Source organism: Acinonyx jubatus, chromosome A2 (genome assembly GCF_027475565.1).
Source record: "Acinonyx jubatus isolate Ajub_Pintada_27869175 chromosome A2, VMU_Ajub_asm_v1.0, whole genome shotgun sequence".
Taxonomy (NCBI): Eukaryota; Metazoa; Chordata; class Mammalia; order Carnivora; family Felidae; genus Acinonyx; species Acinonyx jubatus.
Window position 1 is genome coordinate 85,224,893 of NC_069383.1, and position 26,430 is coordinate 85,251,322.

At 40.9% G+C, this 26,430-nt stretch overlaps 1 protein-coding gene across 14 annotated transcripts in view; it reads left to right on the forward strand.

Moving 5' to 3' along the window:
* The window catches only part of MAGI2 (membrane associated guanylate kinase, WW and PDZ domain containing 2), a 1,320,050-nt gene that overhangs the window by 1,161,299 nt on the left and 132,321 nt on the right, over window positions 1-26,430 (forward strand). For all 14 annotated transcript variants that reach the window (XM_053218549.1, XM_053218550.1, XM_053218551.1 and 11 more), the window contains 2 exons: window positions 317-509; window positions 7,111-7,359. In XM_053218549.1, the coding sequence (XP_053074524.1) occupies window positions 317-509; window positions 7,111-7,359 (442 nt within the window). The remainder of the gene's footprint in view (window positions 1-316; window positions 510-7,110; window positions 7,360-26,430) is intronic.

A 26,430-nucleotide genomic window follows, 5' to 3' on the forward strand; every position in this document is an offset into this window, starting at 1 on the left:
TAATTTCTCTAGAAGGAGTTAGCAAACTGAAGAGTAAGAAAGAAACCCTGCAGCCCCTCATTTTTCAGTTTTCAAGTACATGCTCAGGGTTGGAGTAAGGGGTAGAAGGTGGAAATAAAACTTTACACCAAGTTGTACATATATATAAAGAAATTAGATCTATAAATGATATTATTACCTATTACTATTATTACTATCAGTTACTATCATCTATTGTCTATTATTACTATGTATTTACATAAAGAAATTATATATACATAGATATGGGAGGAAAAGTTGAAATGTAAATATCCTTCCCTTCTCACCGCGTCTCTAGATTTTGATTGGCGCTGTCATTGCCATGGGTTCAGCCGACAGAGACGGCCGCCTACACCCAGGAGACGAGCTGGTCTATGTCGACGGGATTCCAGTGGCTGGCAAGACCCACCGCTATGTCATCGACCTTATGCACCATGCAGCTCGGAACGGGCAGGTCAACCTCACTGTGAGAAGGAAGGTGCTATGTGGAGGTGTGTGACTAAAGCCAGCGGTTAGGGTTGGGGATTAGGTGCTGAAATGCTTTTGTGGGACAGGGTAAGGACACTTGAAACCAAATTTTAAGTCAGTGTCTATTTTACACATGGAAAAAAGTCACCCTAGATATTCCAAATGTAACTGTGATTTTGAAAGTGCAGATTTTCACCCCAGTAGTATAATTCCAAGCAGTCTTTCAGGCCTATGTTTTCAGTGTAGTCATTAAAAATTTCCAGCAAAGCCTGGGGCTAATTTGAGATGTGTATGCTCTTTGCTTTTTGGTGGATGCTCGTTATAAAAGGAGCATTACAGCAGTGAAAAAACACAGCTTTTGAAAATGTTCCTCATTGTGTTTACAAACGAAGAACCACAGCATTTTGATACCATAATAAGGCAACTAGGATGGAAAATTAGCCTCCGTTGTAAAGCCTGATAAAAGGTAACAATAAAACTATGACAAAAATACAGTGGTACGTCACTCTTAGAAAACGCAATTCATTTAATTCCAAACTTATGAAACCGATCAATCAGAAGCAGTTATTCCCTTTACAACCATGTCTCAGCTTCATAAAAGAACACACCAAAGACTTAACTTTCAACAGTCACTCTTCACACTCATAACAGGATCCAGTTCATCTCTCTCCACCATCTCAGTCCCCCCAAAAAAGATTTATATTTTTATGAATATGTCTGTTACAAACATCAACTATTTTTTGTAATCTAAGCACTCAGTACTGTTGGAAATGGGGTCCCAAATTGCCTGTGCTTTGTCCTGTGAATTACAAGAGGAACAGCACCGACGATGTTCTGTCACCTTCTGCCCTCATGGCCACCGGCCTCTCTGCTCAACCCCTTGGCCCTCCTCAGAGAGATTAGGAGGGACCTGAGTGGTGTGAGCTCACTCATGTTTACAGATGAGGAAACCGAGGCCCAGAGGTTCAGTAGCTTCGTCTTCAGCGAGTCAGTGATAATGCAGAGGCTCTTAGCTCCCCAGCCAGTGCTTGTTGCCACCTCAGGCCCCCGCCCAGCCCACCCCCAGTGAATTCAAAGACGCAAGACCAACCTTTAGCAAATGTCACTCGGTAACATAAGGAATCTTCCATATGTGTTATTACTATAACACATCTGAATTTTAAAAAGTGGTGGGGGGACACCAACTAATCACAAGCTGTGAATGACTAGGGAAGATAAGACAGTAATTGAACTAAAAGTCCCCGTTTCTATTCGAGTCTTCTAAAAACTAGACTTTGATCAAGGGCAATCATTTAAAAGGGCAAGTCAGAAGAATTGTCAGCCCTCACCAGTAGAGACTGCTATATATCTTGTATGGCATGGAGGTTTTGCTACGAAATGACATTCATCTTCAGAAATTCATGGCATACCACTTGACCCAAAGAAGTAAAACACCTTGAATTATGCCGTATCCTTGGGCAAGATGCCAGGAGGATGACAGTGTTTGCTTGGTTAACATTTAACTGTCTCTCTCACTAAGAGTGATTTTTAATAAAAAGTTTGCTGAGCTATATGTTCTGTGACCCAAAGATAAATTTAAAAGATACCTGATTTACAAGGAAATATACTGCAAAGTGCAAAACTGATGCACCAACATAATTTCATGCTCCCCTTGCCACCAGCTGATTATGGCAAATTAAATTTTGTTCTAATCAACCCAAGCTATTGGAGTGTATGCCAAATGCTGCAAAAATGTATTCTTGCAATTTGCAGATCATGTGACTTTTGTGAAGATGCTCCTTGCTGCAGTTCTTACCAACTCTACTCATTAGGCTTTCGAGTACATTTCAAGTGCATTTAATTTTTGAAAATGCTCTACTGCAGACTGCTCATTCACACCAGGAGAGTTTGCAAGTTAATTTGGCTCACTCTTCCTTGAAAGCTTCATCAGTATTGAAAATGATTAAGTTCAGGAAAGGATACTCTGATAGTAAAGTAAACGCCTAGAAATAGGTTGGAACAGATTTTTTAAAAGCATAGAAAGACAGCCTTTCCTCAGAGCTGCTGTTTCTCCAACAGCGAGAAGGGACAACTACAAATGGATATGACAGTGGAGATGCCTTTTCAAGGGCTGTTATCATTATTATTATGCTTTCCTAAGCAAAAGCAGTGGGAGGTGCAAGCCTGGCTTTCGAGAAGATGGTTCAGAGCTGAAGGGAAGTGAGCAATCAGGTTGTGAAGAGACAGATTGAGTGAATGAGAAGAGGGGCGGATTTTTCCCTTCCTGCCTAAAGAGAGTGGAGGTATCTGGGGCTGGGAAGAGGAGAGGTCATAAGGGTTAAAGCCTTTAGCGTTATGCTTGCCTCGGCTTATACAAACGTCCTGCCCCTCCTCAGAAGATGCCGGGCACTGGCTCCAAGTTCATGCTCAAGAGAAAACCACATCTATTTGGAGAGATACCAACTGGTTAATGACATTGGCCAGAAACTAAAGTAACACAAAAAACCTGCAGCACATATTAAAATATATTTAAAGTGTACACACTAAAGATAGAAAGGCAGAGTTTTCAATGAGCTAGATCCTCAAAAAGGAGAAATTGTGGAGTAAATGAAGAAACATCCAGTAATTCATCCAATTTTATTTACCAGATAATTATACCACAGATCTTGCACTTTAAACTGGTTTTGAAAGATATCTTGTCCATGCCACCAGCTCCAGTGTTTAGCTGTTGTGTTTTTTTCCAAGGATAGTAGAAGAGTGGCTTTATTACACTGGAAGTACAAATATTTATATGTTTAGTAGCTCCGCTTTGAGACGTTCAACCTAATGACAAATTATTTTGAATACACATTATTCGTCTGAGAGAAGAGTGTCTCTGAGGAATTTCCTAATGTGTCACTCTAGAATTGATGTGAAAGAACGTTTTATGACTTAATCAAAACATGTTAGAGTCCGTCTTAAAGCTATCCATCAGTCTCTTTTCTCTAACATCCAAGGCAAAGTCTAATGTTTGGCTTAATGCCAAGAAAAGGAAGGTTTCCTTGGAAGCTGGGTGAAAAGTTTAGCCATTGTTTAAGATGCCAATGGATTCCCCGGTCATGGTTACTACACTTTTTGTGAATTCTAAATGCATTTGCTTCTTCTTTGTCTATGAGCATGTCACCATTTAAATAAGTTGTCTGCTTTGAAGAGTATAGAGGAGGAGTGCACAAACTGAAATATCTGCAGGCAGGCCCGCCCCTAGCATTGACAGGGCACAGCCCCCTGCTCCAGTAGGCCCCATGGGGTGCACATACATGGGGACACTCCAGCCTGTGCAAGCATACCCCATTGCCTCAGCCACATTTCAAGACAAGACGAGACAAGACAGTACAAGACAAGACAAGACGTGTACAGTGCTGCCATCCTTCTGAGGTCCTGAGAAGAGGCCCAGGCACATTCTGGAATCAGACAAGGTCAATTGGTTACAGAACCCTAGAGTCCTGGTACCCAGAGTGTGATCTGGAAGGGGAACAAGGGCTCCAGTTGAACAAGTCCCTTTGGCTCTGCATACTCCTCACTCTACGAGTAAACGAGTAACTCAGGAATCTGCAGGAGACACTGGGGGGAAAGGGGGAGGTGGTCGGCACTGGGGTGACTTGCAAACGCAGACCCTGTGAAGGCAGCCACCACTACCCAGCGCTAGCTGATAATTGTTAGATATTTCAAGAGAAACCAGAAATCTGTATTTCTGTAAAAATCTCTTTTTGAAAACATTGGCAACCAGTTTTAACAATTACTAAGCAAAGGATAGACCAGCACTGAACCCAAATAACAGATGGGTCTGGAGGCCAGGAGCAGTCCCTGGCCAGCAGTTGACTGTTCTCATGGAAACTGCCTCACCTGGAAGACGTTGCCAACAATTGCTGCCTTCCCAAATGGGGACCTCTTCCAGTCAGCTCAGTGATGATTTCCAGTATGACCAAGGCTCAAGCTAAAAATTAATTATTTGGCTTGAGTAGATACTAATTGACTGAATTCTGTATACCCATTTGTGTGTGGGCCAGAAGGATGAGTCAGAGATGCTGGAAGTGAGTGAATTAAAAAAAAAATGCACATGGTATTTGGTCACTTTGTGACATTCACTGTATTATTCTAAAACAATGCTATCCGTGCCCTATACCAGAAAGGATTGTTGGCAAGAAGACAGTCTCATTTGGATCTAGAACCAGCTGAGTAGAAAAATAACACAGAATCAATTCTATCCTTCAAAATCTACCATTGGAAATCTTCTTAACTCCCTGGCTTTAAATGTGCTCATGTTGTTAAAGACAAAGAACTTTGTTTTAGAGGTTGAAAGAGAAGTCCAAAAGCAATAGAACCATATTCTATTAATGGATTGGCCCTTTCGCTTACTCAGGGACCATCATGCTGACTTAGTGCATGATGTTCTTCTAGACCCTATGGCAGAGCCACTCCCAGCCACTTACTACAAAGACAGATCATTTTCCTTCGTTGCCGCTCTCCTGACAAGTACAGCCCTCAACCCCCTAAAAATATGACAGCCAGAAAATGAGATCTCTTTTGTCACTGCCTATGACATTTAGTTACTGATTTGGTCCAATAACTCGAGGAGATTTTCAATTTAATGTTGCAGCCTAATAATTGTTTTTCTTCTTCCTGACTATCTCTAATCACTTTATTTCCAACTTGCACAAGGACTGATAAAGGACATGTGCTTTACCAAGACAATAACAGCTTGTCTTTGGATGATATTTTCTGGTGGGGAGGGTACATCTTACAGGCACTTTTAAATTCTGGTGGAAAAGAGGGAAAGACTTTGATGTTGACATTTCGTTCTTTTATCACCTCAGTACATTTCTTCCAGACGTAAAGTATCCATTTGTTTTCTTTAATTAAAGCCTGATTAATTAAATCTTACAGAAAAATTCGAATATATCAAATGGTAATAAGCAGCAGCCTAGGTCTTAATCATTCTGCAAATACAAACAAGAAATGAATGCATTTTTGTAAGGCTGTTTTTAATCCGAGTATATGAATAAAGGCAGCTCCTTTTTTTTTTTTCAACGTTTTATTTATTTTTGGGACAGAGAGAGACAGAGCATGAACGGGGGAGGGGCAGAGAGAGAGGGAGACACAGAATCGGAAACAGGCTCCAGGCTCCGAGCCATCAGCCCAGAGCCTGACACGGGGCTCGAACTCACGGACCGCGAGATCGTGACCTGGCTGAAGTCGGACGCTTAACCGACTGCGCCACCCAGGCGCCCCTCCTTTTTCTTTACAGTATAACGAAAAATCTCTTAGAGTCTGTGTTCTTTCTCCCTGATTTTTGAAGTGATTTTGATTTTTGAAATGAAATTATTTTTCCTTTCAGAATGGAATCACAGCTTATGAAGTTAAAAGCCTTCACTGGAATTTTTGCTCATTATTTTTAACTTGCCATATGAGACACCTACCAGAGTCCTAAGACGGAGACCATATCTAGAGATCCAAAAAGAAATCATTAATTGTGATTACTTTCCTTCTTACTATTTCTCTGCTCCGTAAACATCTTTTGAGCACACTAATCAAATTGTAAGATGGGGATGAAAGCATCCTATTTCTAATTACAATATTCTAAGTACCTGCTTCGGTTGTTCTCATCAGAATACCAAATCTTAGGTCTTAAATTAAAATGACAAAATTCTTTCTGGATGACAGATGAACTTTCATTTTTAAAAAGTAGTTTCTCTTGGCTTCCAACTTTCCATCATTTCTCCCTATAAATAAGCTTGTTTTCTGATGGAAATATTGGTTTCGTTTTTCTGGCTGATAATAGTGTATCTACAGAGTATAAATGAACAACGTCGCCAGCACCTCCCTGAGAAATTCAAAACTCATTGTCCCTTATCATAACATCATCGTTACATTGATCCTAGAGCAAGTGAAGTATGGGAAGGACCCTTTAAGAAGGATGTTTCCCACCTGCGCGGAGTGAATTAACACTTATAGGCTAACAGAGTATCACAAAATTAAATAAAACCGTGGCTCTTTAGTAAAATTATGATGGGTTCCTTTACATGGACACCCCCTTTACATGGGGTAAGCCCCACTTACCATATCCTACAGCAGCTTTGCTCAATGGTGGCTTGGAAGCCTCATCTGGATTCCTGTGCCCAATCTTCCTAAATTTACTGAAAACACTTTCCACAGGTGGACCCTGAAAATGCACAGTTGTTACAAGTTCTTTAAGTAATTCTTATGCATACTGCAGTTTAAAATACTGTCCACTTGTTTTATAATCTTCTTTGATCAGTTATTATTATGCAACTAAGAACCTTAATATATAAAACCAGGCATTGTCTTGGAGGGTTGCAGATTTAACAAGAGGAAGATATAAACTACAAGCAGCACAAAGGAAGCCAGTGAGGGGGTTAGCTGTGTTTGCTGTCAAGGGTGGAATGGGGCTTAGACCTGGGTGCTCCACAGCTAGGTTTGTAGCTAAGTTTGTAGCCCTTCACATGCCCTGCACTCTTGGGGCTAGAAGGCAATCAACCAACCAGTCTTGTAACAATGCTAATGTCTAGAACTGCACCTAGTATAGCAGAGGCACTCTCCAAGACCCTTGTGAAATAACCGACTACTTGGGTACAATGTGTATTGCAGGGGAGCCCTGCCCAGAGAACGGGAGGAGTCCAGGCTCTGTATCAACCCACCACAGCTCTCCACGCAGTGACTACGCAGCCTACACCAACAGCAACCATGCCGCCCCCAGTAGCAATGCCTCTCCGCCCGAAGGCTTCGCCTCCCACAGCCTGCAGACCAGTGATGTGGTCATTCACCGCAAAGAGAACGAAGGCTTCGGCTTTGTCATCATCAGCTCCCTGAACAGACCTGAGTCCGGATCCACTATCAGTGAGTGATGGCTTCACTTGCCTTTGCACAGAGAGTCTTGTGTTCATTTGTTCTGGTGGTGGGGATACTGGACGTGCAGATCAGAGGACTGTCATAGGCGTCTTGTGCAGTGGGAAAGTTACGGGCTGTGAGCGCAAATAAGGCATCTTAACACATGATTAGCCAAACATTGCTGAACCTTTGGCTCAGGAAGAATACAAGATCATACCTGATGTTCCCCTGACCCCACAACTCCCATAAAAACCCTCATTCATTCATTTTAAACTGGGAAGAAAGTCAAACCAAGTGGTGTGGGATGTTGGTGTGAGGGGAAGGGAGCTGCCTCCTGTTTGATAGGATGAAATTAGATATGCAAAAGATCTGTGAGGAAAGCAGTCCAGGAGGGAGCCTTGAGGTTAGAAAGAGTTCAGCATTCCAGAACTCTGTAGAAGTCCAGTGTGGCTGTGATGGAGTGGACAGGGGAGCACGGCATGAGACCAAGACAGGAGCCAGGCTGCACAGGGCTTCACACGCCCATGGGAAGAAGTCTGGATTGTAACCCAAGTCATGGGAACCCTGGAGGGGGTTAAGCAATGGACAGAAATCCAATTTATATTTTTTAAGTCTGCTTTTGTGCAAAATGAAATCAGGGGAAGAGAGGAAGAGTGAAAGCATGAAACACAGTTAGAAGGTCATGTAAACAGCCCTGTGGGTGCAGAGATACTGGAACCTTCTCCTAGGGTAGTAGCAGTGGAAAAGGGAGTTGTACGTGACTTCACCTGGGGTTCCTCCAAATCTGTAGGTCTGTACAACAGGTGACAGTCAGAGGTTGTATTTCTTTTGCAATCAGTCATCTTATAGATTCTCAGTCTTCTTGGTGGTTTTCCTTTTAGCAACACATTCCAGAAGTCACTCGGCCACAGGAAGGTGATAGGACAGAAGAAACAATAGGAAAATTTGCTTCTTTTTCATATTGAAGTGATTTAGTCCAAAATACTGTACATAGAAATACCAAAACCAAGAGCATTTAGACAAAAAATAATTGAATCATGTTGCAGTCTTAAAAGTCTTACAAACTGTGGTTGTTTCCAGCACATGGGGGAGGGGGAGTTGTCAAACAATACTCAAAAAATTAAATCACTGAGAATGAATAAGAACTTTCTTTTTTTTAATGTTTACTTTTTTGAGAGAGAGAAAGAGAGATAGAGCACAAGTAAAGGAGGGGCAGAAATAGAGGGAGACACAGAATTCAAAGCAGGCTCCAGGCTCCGAGCTGTCAGCACAGAGTCTGACGTGGGGCTCGAACTCACGGACTGCAAGATGGTGACCTGAGCCAAAGTTGGACCCTTAACTGACTGAGCCCCCCACACACCCCGAGAATGGATAAGAACTTTATATGATAAAGTTAATGTTATCAAAACACCACCAGGACTGAATAGAAACAATTACCTTTGACAAATTCAGGAGTGAAAACTATAAAAGTGTTGAACCTCAGCGAATATGTTGCAGAAGCTAAATTATATACATTTGAAAGTGCAATTTTATTTCTCTTTCCCTTCATGACAAGATGAAGAAATAAATCCAATCTTTAAGCAGAGAGTAAAACAGGATACTGTCAGTACAATAGATTCACCAAGATTAAAAGGACATAAGACTAAAGATTTTCGTGAATTATATAAACAGCGTTCTAATAATTTATACTTGGGGAAAATGTTCACAGAGAGCTTTTGTAGCTATTCCAGTCAGTCAGATTGTTTACTGGGGAAGGAAACCTAAAGGACTGGAATAAAAATAAAAAGTGTACCACCACAGTTAAAGTGTTAAACATGTATTTAAGGTCTCAGCTTTATTCGAAGTGTGACAGCATTATTGCTAAATGTAGAGGGAAGTGTGTGTGTGTGTGTGTGTGCATGTGTGTGTGCACACACATGCACTCATTACATAGAGAAACTAAAAATGCTTTTTCTATTGCAAATAAACCCATGCATAGGTAGATTTGGAAAACAACAGGTACAAGTGCTTATAATTAATGTGAATTTTTCCTCCTACTAAGTGACATTAGACTGACCTCAAAAGAATAATTCTAGCCATTTTCAAAATGGTATATTATTTTATATCACCCTAGAGAGTGGAAATATATTCATAATGCTTCCTGGCTTCTTTTCTCACATATTTATTTCTTTCAATTTAAAGAGTTTGAAATGCAAGTTGCCCCCATGTTCTGTGGGAAGAGCAGTTATTACACTGATGGCCTGCAGCGTTTACAATATATAATTTGCAGCATGCACCTGAAAGCTTTCTGGACCTAATGCTGCTTCATACTTAACTTCTGTTACAATTTTGAGCTCTAATTTTGAACAGAAATGCTAAATGCCTCATGAATAGTAAAGAGCCACCCCCATGTCACATATCATTGTCAGAATATCAAGGGTCCTTGGCTCTGAGTCTGGAGAGCATGATACGATGAGGTACTCAAGAGTCACAATCAATCATGGGGCTTGGGTCACTTCTCTCTTCGTGTCTTACCTGAGCCCAAGGACCAGGAACATGATCATGGTTTTTCTCATGGCTCCTGAGCCTTTTTCAGTGGCAGACACAGTGCTGTTTTGCTATGCCTTTGAGAGGTGAACCACCTAAAGTATATGCCTGGATTCAAAACCTGGCTTCATCAATGCCCACCTGTGTGACCTTGAGGAAGTTACATGACCCTTTGGGCCACAGTTTCCTTGGCAGTAAAGAGAAGATAATGTTAGTCCCCATGCTGATGGGCTGCTCTGAATGTTAAATGAATTAGTACATGGAAGTGCTCAGACCAGCCCTGGCTCAGAATAAGCACTAAGTATGTCACTGTTGCTGTCTAGACCTCTGTCATCTTTCCATTGCATTAGCTGCTCAGAACTCACATGGGCTGTCTGTTCCATCAGACATGAGTCAGCACCCCCACTCTCCCAGAACAGCTAGATATGAGCAGCCAATGAACAGCTCTGAGGTCCAGCTCCTCATCCCCACGTGCTGACCTTCTGGGAGCACAGTCTTCTCCCCCTGCCACCCTGCAGCCTGGGTTGGGGGTTGGGGGTTGGGGGTTGGGATTAAAGCAGCGGAAGCCACACCAATCCAGCTGAGTATGCCCCTTTTTTGCTGAGGCTTCAGGCTGGAAGTGTCCCCAGAATTCTCTAGCCAATAAACTAGAAACGTCATGGGAAACATCAAAATTCAGGCCCGAAGCTGTGCCTTTTACAATCTCCTACAAATATGATGTCTCTATTGAATTTATCAGAGAAGACAGGAGAGATGGAGAACACAAATGTAAATTTCACCACCCTGAAGGTGGAAAAAAGAGTTACTTTCTGGATGCTGGATGTTCAACCAGTTGAGAACTTGGGAAGTAGGGTTCCTGGATTATTTATTCCCTGGCCTTTAGTCTGGCCCACATTTCTTTTTTCCAAAATACTGTTTCCCAAAATTTAAGAAGAAATTTCCTTTATATTACTTAATGTAATTAAGGAATGCCATTTCCTTCCAAAGCCAGTGACCCAGGAGGCCAAACATTGCTTGGAAGGAGATAGAACCTAGAAGCCTCTATCTGAGGTCCAGCAATATCCTTCCTGATTTAAAGCGGGAATAAGCAAATTTCCTGAGCATTTTGTCCCATTGTCCAAAATATTAAGTACTTTTTTTTCAGACCCTAAAATTGGAACCAAGAAAACAAAATGGTTTGCAGACCAGAGCCTGGGACAGTAATCTGTAACAGGCAATTGAATTTTAAATTCTTTAAAACATTCTAACAAATATTTGTATACAAAGATGTTTGTTGCCATGTTATTGATAAACATGGAATATTGGAAACCATGTTAGAAACTTCTCAAAAACTGGAGACTTTGGTATATTTGGGAAGTTCAAGGCATTTCCTGCCTTTGTCTAGCTCTGTTGTGACTCTCACTGAGGTCTGTGTGCACAGGATACAGGAGACTCAGGTCACTGTCTGACTCCAAGCGGAGCAAGTGCTTGCTCTGTGAAGATGCCCCTGTGGTCATGTGCACTGGGGTTGACAGGTTGGGGCTTCCCAGCCCAAGGCTGAGCCCTGACATCCAGGTTTCACTGAAGAGCTATCACCTGTCTTTGTACGTGCTTCCTGTTACTTTCCCCAAACCTGCTTTCCTACCAGAGGTTCCCAAGAAGGGCTTTGGCACAAATGATAAAATCAAAGTAAACCCTCAGTCTCCTGCTGTTCAGGAAAGTTATGTTGGCATTTATGGTGTAGACGTACACAGGCAGCTTCCACATCAATGGGAGAGGTGGGCAGCTTGTTGAGAGAATTTATGAATTTAGATGCAGGCCGATGACAAGCTGAGAGGGAGAACATATTCAGGACAGCAGCCACAGCAAAATCCAAGCAGTCACAGTAGGGGCACGGTCATCATGGCCCTTCCTGCCTTCATTGGTATTGTCCTAACAGCAGGGACTCTGTTTTCTTTGGGGGTAGGGGTGGGGCCTCAGGGGCTACAGAATCAGGTGCTGGACCTTTCTAGTGGAGGGTGAATATGAAGTGGGCACCAAATATTGGGGTGCATGAGAACGGCAAGATGAATGGATGAAGACTCACGATGAGGGGAGGATTTCGTGATAATTCTGGGAGCATGTGGGTGCTCTTACCTGTCCCAAAGTGCTGGGTCATAGGCAGACACTGTTGCAAAGTAAGTGGCTAATAAAGGCTAGGGCCCTCAGAGAGCCACCCCCGTCCCCAAGCAGGCCAGAGTTCCCATCCTAGGAGGATGAGCCAGGAGCCCCTTTCCACACACACACACACCTGGCCATTGACCTTACTTTGTACATCAGAAAGCTCTGCACACCCTTCAAGCCACTCTTGGCTTATGGAGGAGTCAAAAGAAAAAAAAATGCAAGCATATCACCCGTTAGCATACTGCCGGCTAATGAACAATCTTTCAGCTCTGTGCCGGCACGAAAAATCTTTGTTTCCACATGTGTGCATTCTCTGGCACGGGTTGGAGTACAGACGTGGTCATTGTTAACTTTCCCTAAGGCCCACTGCAATCTGACATTCTAGAACGAGTTTGTTATCTTTGGTAAAACGCCTGATGATTTTTCTCAGTATCTTTGATGTTATCCATAGGGTCTGGAGTTTAAAATTTTTTCTAGAATTGCAAAGGCTTACCTAGAGGGTGTCTTATGACATTTTAAGGCATAGTTTCCTAAAAACGGTGAAATAAAAGTGAACAAAGCAGTGAAACGGTTTGGGATTTTTCCCACCAAAACTCATCCCACAGACCATGCAGCCACTGAATAGTCATTTGAACTTAGGGAAGTACAAATTAAAACCAAAAGCCAGGGCGCCTGGGTGGCTCAGTCGGTTAAACGTCCGACTTCAGCTCAGGTCATGATCTCATGGTTTGTGGGCCGGAGCCCCGAGTCAGGCTCTGTGCAGACAGCTCTTGTGTAAAAAGCCTTGGGTAAAACTGAGGCCTGGATCGTATTTTTCATTGGCACAGGCTATCATTTTATTTATTTTTTTTAATATGAAATTTATTGTCAAATTGGTTTCCGTACAACACCCAGCACTCATCCCAACAGGTGCCCTCCTCAATACCCATTACCCACCCTCAACTCCCTCCCACCCCCATCAACCCTCAGATTGTTCTCAATTTTCAAGAGTCTCTTATGGTTTGGCTCCCTCCCTCTCTAACTTTTTTTTCCTTCCCCTCCCCCATGGTCTTCTGTTAAGTTTCTCAGGATCCACATAAGAGTGAAAACATTTGGTATCTGTCTTTCTCTGTATGACTTATTTCACTTAGCATAACACTCTCCAGTTCCATCCACGTTGCTACAAAAGGCCATATTTCATTCTTTCTCATTGCCACATAGTATTCCATTGTGTACATAAACCACAATTTCTTTATCCATTCATCAGTGGATGGACATTTAGGCTCTTTCCATAATTTGGCTATTGTTGAAAGTGCTGCTATAAACATTGGGGTACAAGTGCCCCTATGCATCAGCACTACTGTGTCCCTTGGGTGAATTCCTAGCAGTGCTATTGCTGGGTCATAGGGATGAGGCTGCTGGAGGCCCCCAGGAAGCTCTACCCCACACTTTACCCTACCATCCTCGAGAGTAATGTGGTACACTCCTTGTAATACCCTATGGTTACAAAGCCTTGCCCTAAATGAAGTCTCTAAATATCAGTAACTGATAAGTGCCTTGTCTTATATTTTATTGGTTTAGGTTATAGCAGTGGATCTTCTTCACACCTCCATATTGAGGTCTGTTCATTGATCATCTTATTTTCTTTTAAGTGCATTTATTTATTTTGAGAGAGAGAGAGAGTGCTGGAGAGGGGCAGAGAGAGAGGGAGAGGGCTGTCAGCACAGAGCCCGATGTGGGGGCTTGAACTCACGAACTGTGAGATCGTGACCAGAGCTGAAACCAAGAGTCAGATGCTGAACTGACTGAGCCACCCAGGCACCCCATGTTCATTGGATCGCCTTAAAAGCACAGGTACCTTGTGGGACTGGTGCCAACGTTAGGACCTTGACCCTCTCTAAATCACTGTAAGTGTTGACGAACCAATGTTCCAGCCCTAAGAGTCACTGCTGCAAAGTTTCTTAAGTCCTACCCATGCAGTTGAACATGGGAATTAGAAAATGAGCCTCATTCCTCTGTTTCTCATTGTTTTGCAAGGCAAATTTCCCTTCGTAGTTCTTAATAAGCATTGTAACATATAACACTGCATTCGCCTAATCCTTAAATGAACCCTCTGCTTTGGGTTCCTTCAGTGACACAGTGCTTTCACCTGGAGCTTGATGCCGACGACAGCTCACTCAGGAGGCATAATGGTGTCACCCACACCGTTAACATGAGTGCTGCTGTAACAGAAGAAATATGGTGGAGGGGGGCAATTTGGGGCACCACATAAAATGCCAGTTTTCCTCCAAATATCTGGCTTCTAAATAGAACTCATGAGACCATAAGATATACAAATGTCTTCACAATATTATAAAAAATCTACATATATAAAAAAGATAAGATGTCTTCATAGTCTGTACTGATGTACATATGTTTTAATTCAAATCGATCTCATTTATTAGTGTGATTTACTTAACACTTTAGGAGGTAGTCAGGAGGCTAAGGTAGGAGGTGTGACAAAGTGACAAAGATGTCACTTGTGATGGACAGTCCAGTCTTCCTATAACATGGCCCTGATCATAACACCCATGATAGAAATATCTACAAGGTAAAGTTCCAACACACTGTTCTTACATCCAAGACCCTACATGACATGGACACAGCCGCAATTTATCCACAACTCTTTGTGATTCTACTCCATCAAAGCTGGCTTAGTTACTTACCCCTGAAAGACAACGTTTGCTTTTCCATCCCAGTGCCCATGTCTTGCCCTGCTGCCACTTGGAATGATGGCTCCTCTTTACCAGTAATAAATGTTATCAAACTCTCTCCAAGGCACCATGCTAAAAATCTTACATTGTGTTTAATTTCATAGTAACCCTGTGAGGTAGACTACTGCCCAAATAGTAAACATCTCTCATAAGCAGCTCAAAAGGCTCTTAATGTCTTACTAAGACTCTGCCTGACCCCTTACCCTCCTCCTTGAAGTGTTTTCTCTAACTCTTAATTGGAATTTTTGCCTGTAAACTCTTTAATTGTTGACTGCTCCTTGACTTCCTTTCTGTTATTATGCCTGTGATTAGCTATCTAATATTGTCATTTTATTTTTCATATGTTCATGGTTTGCTTTCCCTAAACAGATTATAAGTTCCTTAAGGGCAAGAAATGATGGCATTTCTTTGAATCTCTCACAGTTCCTGGTAGCATGTGTTTCAAGGATTTGTCACATAATTTATGTTGGAGGGACTGGATTGGATTCTCCAATAATAATCCAGTGCTGTCTCATCAAAATAAAAGTGGGAATGTGCTCTGCTCTAACTTTCCCTGCACCTAAACCTAGCCACTCTGTCCCTCCAAGGCAGCAAGACCTATCTCTGAGAACAGGCAAAGCAGCAGAGGATCACTTAGGGGGAGAAATTGTGTGCAAGCTGGTCCTTGCCCAGCATGAAAAATTACACTATAATAAAGTGGAACTGGAACAATGTCCCAGACTACAGGTTTCCCATCAGTTGTTTTCAGCCTGAGTAAATGATGATTCAACAGCCAGCTCAGAGCCAGGCGAAGTCTCAGATAAGAGAGCCCTCTAAGAAATCAGGCTCAAGGGAGCCGCCTCTGTGTCTCTGGGAAGCCCCTCTAGTCTCAAGCATCTGGGTTGTGAAGCCCTTGTCCTCTGAAGGACCAGGCTGTAGCCTCAGCATGCTCTCTGATTTACCTCCTCCTGGCACTGGCTGTTCCTGGAATCGCCATCCATTTGTGTGAACACCACCTTAGCGATAATTATATTGTCCTACACAGGAGGGTTTGGATGGCATCCCAAGCGCCTTGGAAAAAGTACTCCTTCAGGTTAGTTATTCATTTCACAATCGTCATTAGCAAACAACCCATTTCAGTTCCAAGTGAACAGCTTCTCAATCACATTACTTCTTTAGAGGATCTTACCCAGCTACAACCAGGATGAATAGGACCTATTGATCAAACTTCATTCTCTCAATCCTGAGCATGACTACTTTTGATCCCAAGTTAAAACCTGGCTGCGTAGGTCCTACCAGGAGGCAGACAAGCAAACACAAAAAGATTTTATGTCAAATTCTGAGTACTCTGATATCTGAACATTGAAGCATCTATTAACTAAAATGGAAAGACGATTATAAAGATTTCACTCTCTTAGCACTAACAGATTTAAAGATCATTTAATTGTAAGAGTAAGTCCACAGAGAAACACCATCATTCTTATTTATTTTCAAATAGAGGAGCAATGCAACCTATCAAAGAATCTGTGAGTGCTCGCAGTGCATTTTTTTAAATACCAGGCCATTTTTCTTATCGTTTGAATGGAGCTCATAAATCATGAGTTTTCCCCTCCAGGAAATCATTTTTCAGGAGAGTTTTTATTATTGTGTCCAAAGACTCTCCAGGCAGCAGCAGAAAGTGGATGTGTGGATGTCTTCTTACCTTCAGCTTTTTGGTTGTCTTAAAAGCTGGCAAAACAGTAGCTGTTTCTTCAGGGCTTATATCCTGCAGTTCCTTGTTAGTGCAGGTAGATTGTAACTACGAAGAGAGCCCAGACCTCAGGGACAGGATCACCCTCTACCAGTGCAAAATGTCTATCACTCTCCATGGAGTTTAAATGAATTCCAAGCCTGCAGGTCACTTTTGCAGAAGGCACTTTCTCTTTATAATCTATTCAGGGCCCCACTGAATTAAATTCTCTGTAATTTTAATTTTTCTTCTTTTTTCCAACACTCAACCACATAAGAAAAGCTGGTTTCATATACACAATTGTGTTAAAACATGTTGTTAAGTGAACACAGTATTGTTATTTATCACCATTTTTCAGCTATGTTGAAAGAGTGTTGTAAAGGGATATTTCTCCCATTTGGTCTTGGATGAGTAGCAATTTTTTTTGATCCCCTCCTTTCACCAAGGGCTCAGGGAGTACCTGTACCCAAACTAATTTCTGTCACACCAAATCCTGGTAAATACTTTTTTTATTTGTTCATTTCACTACCATTTTGCTTTGTAAGATGGGTTTGTTCCCAACCAAACTATTGCCAATATTTCGCTTGGAATCACTTCTAGAGATTAATTAGTCAGCCTCTTCTGGGTGATGATCACTAGGCATTCCAAAGGTGTACAGTGTTAAAGAAAACTTACTAAATAGTGGGGCCTGCTATTGCCATTTTCATTTTCCAGTTTTATCTCTTCCAGATCTTATTTCTGTAGGGTTTGTTTCACAAACATGCCCAGATGTTGGGCACCCAATGAACCCATCTGCTTTCAGGGGTGAAGTGTCCAAAACCTTCTGTTAAGAGGCTGTTCATCATAAAGATGTATATATATGGATTTGTCATGAAAGGAGGGTCTTTCAGAAATCAAGGAAGAGCACATCATTTAAAAGATGGGCCCTTATGGTTCTCTGACACAGAACAATTGAGATAACATGAAATAGAAGAATATTCTGACTTATAATTCTTCATTCAAATGTGTTACAGGCTTGCTAGATGAACAGCAAGATGAAAAATGCTCATATTCCTGTAGATACTTGATGAAATTAAAACACAATAAAACCTGGTTGCTAAGTGTCTTAGTCTGTTCAGGCTTTTATAGCAGAACACCATAGACTGGTGGCTTATAAACAACAGAAATTTATTTCTCATAGTTCTTGAGGCTGGAAGTTTAGTATCATGATACCAGCAGATCCAGTATCTGGTGAAGACCAGCTTCGTGGATCATAAGCAGTCATCTTCTTCCTGTGATCCCACATGGCAGAAGGGGGGCAAGGGAGCTCTCTGGGGTCCCTTTTATAAGGGTACTAATACCATTCGTGAGGACTTGATCTTCATGACCTGATCACCTCCCAAGGCCCCACCTCCAAATACCATCTCTTCGGGGATTAAGTTGCAACATATAAATTTGAGGAGAACACAAATATCCAGTCTATAGCAGCACATTGGCCACTGATACTGATGCTCCCTCATGCTAAGTGGACAACAGAAGACTAACAGTATATAAGATCACAAGATTTAAAGCATGCCCCCAGGTACCTAAGTTTGTGTCTTAGCTGAAATTAAGCATGACTGCATTTCCACTCTTGAGAGACTAAGGTGAGCTGTTACCCAAAAATGCTTTCCATATGCAAAACTTAGTTACATCAGGCCCTCTGGCCCACCACTGCTAATGCCTTAGTTGAGGTTCTAGATTAGATTGTGCAGTAGAACTTTCTTGGATGATGGCAATGTTCTATGCTGCACTACACAGTACTGCAGCCACCAGCCTCATGTGGCTATGGAGCACTTGAAATAAGGTTAGTGTGGCTCAGGAATTAAATTTTTAATTGCCTTTTCTGTTCCATTCATTTAAATAGTCCCATGCAGCTAGTAGCCACACATTGGACTGCACATCAAACACTGCAGTAATGCACTGGAGCATTGTAGTGGCCTGTAGGTGCCCTCCCTGCCACTAGCCTTCTTGACACCCTCCTACCCACCCTCCACACAGCTACCATGGCATTCTGTCTAAAATGACTAGTCTGATGATATCACTTACCTTTCCTGATCCATTGGTGGCTTCTCATGTGGCTGTAAAATAAATTCCAAACCCTCAGCATAACCAATAAGTCCTTTCGCAGTCTGTCCCTTCCTTCCTCTGTTGGGTCTCACTGTTTGTGCTCATTGGCATGCCCATACCCCCCAGTACAGACCCTGCTAATCCACCAGCCCAATGCCTTTGCCAGGTCACATCATCTAGGACTGTGGTGCCCACCTGGAAAAGTCCGATTCATCTTTAAAATGCAGACTAGACAGTGTTTCTTTCTGAAGGCTTCTTAGGCAGCACCCCCCAATCTCCCCTTGCTACCTCCTATCTCCCTCCTACTTATTTGAGAGCAGTTCTTTTTTACTTACATCTATTCATTTCCATCCAAAACCTTCTCTTCACCTCCCCCCTGCTTTTTCACTCTTTCCCCCATTTTTTAAAAAGTTTATTTATTTAGGGGCACCTGGGTGGCTCGGTTGGTTAACTGTCTGACTTCGGCTCAGGTCATGATCTCTCCGTTTGTGGGTTCGGGCCCCGCATCTGGCTGTGCGCTGCCATCTAAGAGCCTGGAGCCTGCTTCAGATTCGGTGTCTCTCTTTCTCTGTCCTTCCACCACTTGTGCTCTCTCTATCAAAAAAGCAAATAAATAAACATTAAAAATTTTTTAAAAGTTTATTTATTTATTTTGAGAGAGAGAGAGCACAAGCAGGGAGAGAGAGGGAGAGAGAGAATCCCAAGCAGCCAGCACAGAGCCCTGTGCGGGGATGGAACTCATAAACTGTGAGATCATGACCTGAGCCAGAATTGAGAGTTGGATGCTTAACCTGGCTGAGCCACCCCAGCACCCTACTCTTTCTCCCATTTTTAAGATTTAGTCAGATATAGTTAATTTTACCCCTTTTAGGCTATAATCTGTGAGTTTTAGCAAATGTGTTTAGTTATATACCGCCACAGTGAAGTCAACCCCTCCATCTACTCCCAGCCCTAGCAACCACATACCTGTTTTCTGTTCTAGTTTTGCCTTTTCCCATATAAATGGAATCATGCCCTAGGTAGCTTTTTGAGTCTGGCTTCCCCCACTCAGCATGATACAGTTTATATTCATCCATGTTGCTTCATGCCTCCACATTGGTTCCTGGAAAAAAATATTCCTTTGTGTAGATGTACCATAGTTTGTTTACCCATTCCCCTGTTGAAAGATATTCAGATTGTTTATTGTTTGGTGATTATGAATAAAACAGCTATGAAACTTTTCACTTAGGTTTTTGTGTGAGAATAGTTTTCATTTCATTTGAGTAAGCACGGAAAAGTGGGCTTGCTGGTTCATGTGGTTTCCGACGTGGCTGTACCATTTTGTATTCCCCTCTGTGAGGGTTCCAGATGGTCTACGTCCTGTGTGAGTGCTTATTTTCAGGCTTTCTCGTTGTTGTTGTTGTTTCCATTTTAGCCATTCCAGTAGGTGTCTGGTGATGTCTCATTTCGGTTTGCATTTGCATTACTTCCCTAAGGACTAATGATGTTGCAGGGCTTTTCATGTGTTTTTGTGCTTTCCTTATATCTTCTTCAGTGATGTGTTTTTCCACTCTTGGTCTCTTCCCTCTAGCGTGTAATTGGTATTTCACTGTGGACAACAAAATACATTTTCAGGCTCTTTAGCCTTCCATTTTTCATTTCTCACTCATTTCTCATGTTAGAGTAATAAAACTCATTTTATGATGATGATCTCAGGTGAAATTAATTATGGAGACATATGTCTGCTTGGTAAAACCAAAAACACATACAGTCACTATGCTTTAGATAGCAAGGGATGAGAGAAAATGCATGTAAGCAGAAATCTGAATGAAGTTAAGGTCTACAGTATTTGGATAAGAAAGAGAAGGCTAAGAAAGAAAGACTATGAGTGACAGTTCCTTTGCAAATAAGGAAACTCTGGCATGATTTATTTGGCCACTCACAGGTCACACTGAAGTTGCTTGCAAAATATATATATGATCAAGATCTTCTAGCTCCGGAGCACTTTTCTTGAGGGCCTTTTCATATTTAGTTTTATCCAGTCATGCAAAATTGCATTATTTCAAGTTAAAACATGATATACCCTGTTAGTGGAACTTTGGCTTCTGTGGGAAACTGAAGACCCAATAAATATTCATGTAATCTTCTGGATAACATATTGAAAAGGACAGCTGGCTCAGGAGGGATCATTTGCCTGGGTTAGTATCTGTTTCCGTTTACATTAAGAAAATATTGCAAGAAGTTATTATCTACCAGAGGGCTTAGGGGAATACAATGAAAAGCTGATACTGTACCTGATTGCTTTTGACATTTACCTATTGTAACAGGGAAACCGTGTGAAGATAGCCAAGTGACTTTTTACAAAACACAATTTCAGAAGCTATAAAAGGAAAAAGGAGATGGCAGAGATAGAATACACTGCATCTGTAAAAATGAGAAACATGACTTGTCAGCAACACCTGCTTGTAACTATAACTATTTCTACTGGGCCTGCTGAGAAATCACTGAAAGCCAAGTACACTAATGGGTGTGAAGTCTCAAAAGGCAGTCAAAAAATACAGAGGAAAAAAAATGTGGTTTTATGGAACACTTTTAACCCAATACCTGGGGCTGACAAAATGTAATTTTATGACATTTTCTGAACTCTTGAAAAGAAAAGTTGCAGGTTTGTTTCTTTTGTTTGTTTGGTTGTTTTTGTTTGTTTGTTTGTTTCTGTATTTTTATCTGTCAGGGATACAGGAGACAGCAGGACTTTTAAAGTTTGGTCACATAAATTGTTGACATTTTTTATTTTCCAAATAGATTCCAAATCTCTATCTGGTATACTGAAATACTGATGGCAACAACTGGTTTAAATTTACAAAAGATATTTCCAGTTTCTAATTAATGGTGGTAAAATTGTAACATGCTTATCTCCTCCCATTTCTTAGACACAAATAAAATGGAAGTAAATGAGCAAGAATGCAACAAACATGAGTGGGGAAGATATTCTACAGACAAAAAAGTGGCAACACATTTTGCAGGAGAGAGGAAACTGAAAAACAGAAATGGACAGCAGATATTATTTCTTTAGAAATTCAGAGCAGCTCAAAACTTAAAAAGCTTGGGATAGAGGGGTGTCGAAGTAGCTCATTCAGTTAAGTGTCTGCTCTCAGCTTCAGCTTGGGTCATGATCTCGTGGTTTCAGGAGTTTGAGCCCTGCATTGGGCTCTGTGCTGGCAGTGCAGAGCCTGCTTAGGATTCTCTGTGTCTCTCTTTCAGTGCCCCTCCTTTCATGCTGTCTCTGTCTCTCTCAAAATAAATAAACAAATTTAAAAAAAAAAAAAAAAAGCTTGGAACAGAATGGAACACAACAACTGTGAATTCCAGATATGAAATGCTCATTTTTAAAATGGAAAAACAAACAAGCAAACCAAGAATAATGAAAGAATACTAGAAGAAATGGAGATAATTGAGGGCACAAAAGAAAGTTTCAAAAATGTCTCACTTACATACATAGATATTAAAACCTCGTGATTTTTTATTTTATAATAAAAGTGGAATGTTATAAAAAAAAGAATACTATGATTAAAGAAAGAATTATTAGAAATTGAAAACATCATAACTGAAATTAAAAATTCGATAGAATGATTGATGGGCGCCTGGGTGGCTCGGTTGGTTAAGCATCTGACTTCAGCTCAGCTCATGATGTCACAGTTCATGAATTCGAGCTCTGCATCAGGCTCTGTGCTGACAGCTCAGAGCCTGGAGCCTGCTTCGGATTCTGTGTCTCCCTCTCTCTCTCTGCCCCTCACTCACTCATCCTCTCTCTCTCTCTCTCTCTCTCTCTCTCAAAAAATAAACATTAAAAAAGTTTTTTTAATCCAATAGAAGGATTGAAAGGAAAAGTAAAGGAAATCACACAAGTAAGATAAAAAGAAAGAGAAAGTATGAGAGGAGTGATAACTGACAGATCAATCTGGGAAACCAATAGCCAGCCGATAAGAGGTCCAGAAAGAGAGACCAAAGGAACAGAATGGAAGTTATCAAAAAAAAAAAAGACTACAATGGAAGTTCCCAACCCCAAAACTAAAAAGAAACAAGTCTCCAGACTAAAAAGAACCACAGCATGATGCATTGATGTGGACTTTAGAACCCAAAAATCACCGGGACAATCGTAAACATTTCCAAAAGGAAAAGGTGAAATAAATAGATCACATAAAGGAAACAAAAAATCCTAATGGATTCAGATTTCTCAGTAGCAACACTGGATACTAGAAAACAGTGGAGTAATGCCTGTAATTCTGAAGAAAAATGATTTTTTTCAATCTTTAATTTCATAACAATCTAGAATTTTAGTTAGAATCCAATCAATTGAGAAAGTAAAAATGAAGACATTTTCAAACATTAAATATTGAAAAATTATTTTTCGCCCATGCATGTTTACTTAGGAAGATACTGTAGGATATCTTCTAGCAAAATGAGAGAGTGAGTCAAAAAAGGTGTCCCAGGGTTTATGGAACTGCGCATCCCATATTGGAGCACAACAGGAAAACCCCGAGTGTCACTGAGCAGCAGAACTTGAGACAAACTTACCTACCTATGGGAAGGAGGTCCCTCGACCCCGGGCTCAACTGAACAGATGACTTGGGCAGCTTTGGGGGGGATAATGAGGAAAGAGAAAGGGTATTGCAGAAGTGGGGGCAGGGGGAATGACACAGTCAGAAACTTGATTCAGGGTGGGAGGGGAGGCAAACTGTACAAGAAAAGAAATGAAATCCCAGTACACTACGGTGAGCAATAGTTACATGGTGAGACTATCAGCAATGATAACTGGTTTAACTGAAACTAATGATAAAACTGTACGTGGATAAGGAGAGGAGGTGGGCCACTGGATAAGAAGGCCAAATCCTCTAGCATTATAGGAAGTCAATAGATATGACTCCAGTTGACAAATTAAGAAATAGCCATGTAAGAATATAATTTAGAAGTGTGAAGAAGAAACAACGTTTGCCTTTGGATCACAGAACTGGAGAGGATGTTGGAGGATTAGGGCAGGAGACTGTGGTTTTTCATTATAAGCATTTAGGTTGTCCTTTATTTTGTTTTAATTTATGCATGTATTATTTAAATTGTTTTAATTATAAGAGATCTCCAACCATTAGAAGACAATTATTCTGATTATTTTGTCCCTTTTACATCATGATATGAGATTTGACATTTTTATATGATTTTCTCATTTTATAGAATAATCCAGCATTTTCTGGTAATGACTTGATAAAGCCTCCACAATTAAATCGTAAATAAAAGGAACCTCTTATTCAGGAACTAAATTTGTCATAAAGACAGCGAGTAACCCTTTGACAGGGAGAGTTGCTTGTTTGGGATGGGAGTGTTATACTGACTCTCAACCCTGTGACCGTTTTTATAAAGTTGTTTTTATAAAACAACTTGTTTTTATGCTTTGCAGGAAATGAAACCCTTTATCATATTTTAATATTAGTAACTCTCTAAACTTTTTCATTATTACTATATGAGGTTGTTGTTTGGTTATTTGTAAGAAAAACTTGCTAAAAGCTATCCAGTTTTACTCACTAAAATTATTCAAGTTGAGCCACACAGAAGGTCCCTGTCTACTCCTTGACTAGAGACTCCTGGGTTGTTGATTTTACTGAGTGGTGGAATGTGTTTCTTTGTCAGGGTTTTGGGGGGCCAGGAAGGGGCTTACACAAAAATGCTGAATAGGGTTGGTATTTGACTTAGGGGATCAAATTATCTTATAGCAACTTTCAGACCAAAACAGATCAAAAAGAAAATCCTAGCTACCTAGAAATTAGCAAAGTAAAAAGTGACCTTTTAAGATAGTCCATAAAATGGAAAGTACCTCAACAGAAGATTAAGGTTTAAATATCTAAAAGTGGAACTCTTTTTCCATTCTGTTCAGCTCCTCATTCCCGCACATGCTTACCCTCCTAGCCAATGACAGATTTGGGGATCATAACTATTCTGAAGTTTCTTTGGTTCCTGTCATTCTAATGTCTAGACATTTTGCCAGATTATGAGGGAAATAAATCATATCAAAAACACAAATTCCTTGAAATATGGTGGTGTTTATTAAAGTCTATTTAAAGACAGATAAAGAACATTTGCTCTGTAGATGACTCAATAATGAGTGACTAATTATATAAAGATAATTTCCACAACAGAACTGAGGTAATACTTTAGGGTTCTTGCATCAAAATGTGAAGAATTAAGGATCTTCAGTATAATTAACATAAATTCTCTGGACTACTTCTTCTAGTGATATGTATGGGGATAAGAAATGCAGCCACATGAAAAAGGGGTTATTTTTGCTCCTACCCTACCACCCACCTTTGTGATAATTTTCCTGGATAGCTATAACATATTTTAATTTACATCTTCCAGGGCAGACATTAAAACAATGGACTCATATGGTTGTATCTACATAAGATCAACTACATAATTTTCAGGGCCCAGTGCAAAATGAAAATGTGGAGTCCTCATTCAAGCATTATTAAGAATGTCAAGATGGTGGGGTGTCTGGGTGGCTCAGTCAGTTAAGCATCGGACTCTTGATTTCAGCTCAGGTCATGATTTCATGGTTAGTAAGATGGAGTCCCAGGTCAGGCTCTGCACTGACAGCGTGGAGCCTGCTTGGAATGGTCTTTCTCCCTCGCTCTCTGCCCTTCTATCCTCTCTCTCTCTCTCGCTTTCTCAAAATAAATAAATAAACCTAAAAAAAAAAAGAATGTCAAAATGATGACAATAGACGTTAAACTAAACACAAGGCCCTTTTGAGCATGGAACCTGTGTGACTGAACAGGTTATACAACCATGAAACAGTCCTGTACTATAAGCCCACCAAATCTTTGCAAACAAAAAACCATTCTAACCCAGCCTCATGTTCTGGGATGGAACAGTCAAGTTATAGCTAATTACAGTTCTTAATAAAATGAGGTTTCTTTAGATTACCAATTCACTCTCAGTACTTGGCTATGAGATTTTAATTGGTGCAAAATAAAAGCATACAGGGTAAAATATAGCTAACAATTGTTTCTTTCTATCCAGGCATATAGTTTAATACTTTCTGTATGGTGCTTTCTGCCCTTGGAAACATGAGTTTGGCTGGACTTCCCAGTTGCCATTGATGGGCTCCTCTTCCCATTCTCCCATCTGACCGTCTGCTTATTACCAACTATAGGGTAACTCAACCGTTTAACCACAAGAGAATGACTAATGGTGCTGAGAGGGGAAAAGTGCACTTTTGGAATATGCAATCCTTAAAACACCAGCTGCTCGATTTTGGGTCTTGTAACTCAGTTGGCTATGAATGTCAGGGAAGACCTTTTCATTTTTGGAAAGCAAATTCCACAGACTTTTAGAGGAAAATGAGTCATGATGTTTTTTCTTAATTTTTCTGCAAATTTTTTAAAAATACCAAACACATGTTTTTGCCACATTTCCACTCCCTGATGACCAAGAAAAACTCTTTTGAAGGACACTGTCACACTCCAGGAAGGAACAACATTGAGCTAAATGGATTTGTTACAGTAGAACATGCTTATCCAGGACTTCTAGGAAGGAGATACGGAAAATCAGCAATAAATACTAAGCCTGGATTTCTAAAGGCAGGAAAACAGAATTCTTTACTGTGGGTTAAAGTGATAGGAATGCTCTGAGACAATTACTTTTCTGTTGTTCCTATATGTTCAGGGTCAATCTAGAGGATCTGGGTAAAGTTATTGTATCAGAGATCTCAGTGAGGGAAACAAGAATTTTGAAGGCAGGAGGGACCCCAACTTCAAAACATCTCTCTTTGCTTCTTCCTCCATGGATTTGATAGGTCCCTGTGTACCACCATGACTTTTTCACCAAGGGAGCTGCCATTTAGCCTAGGACACTATG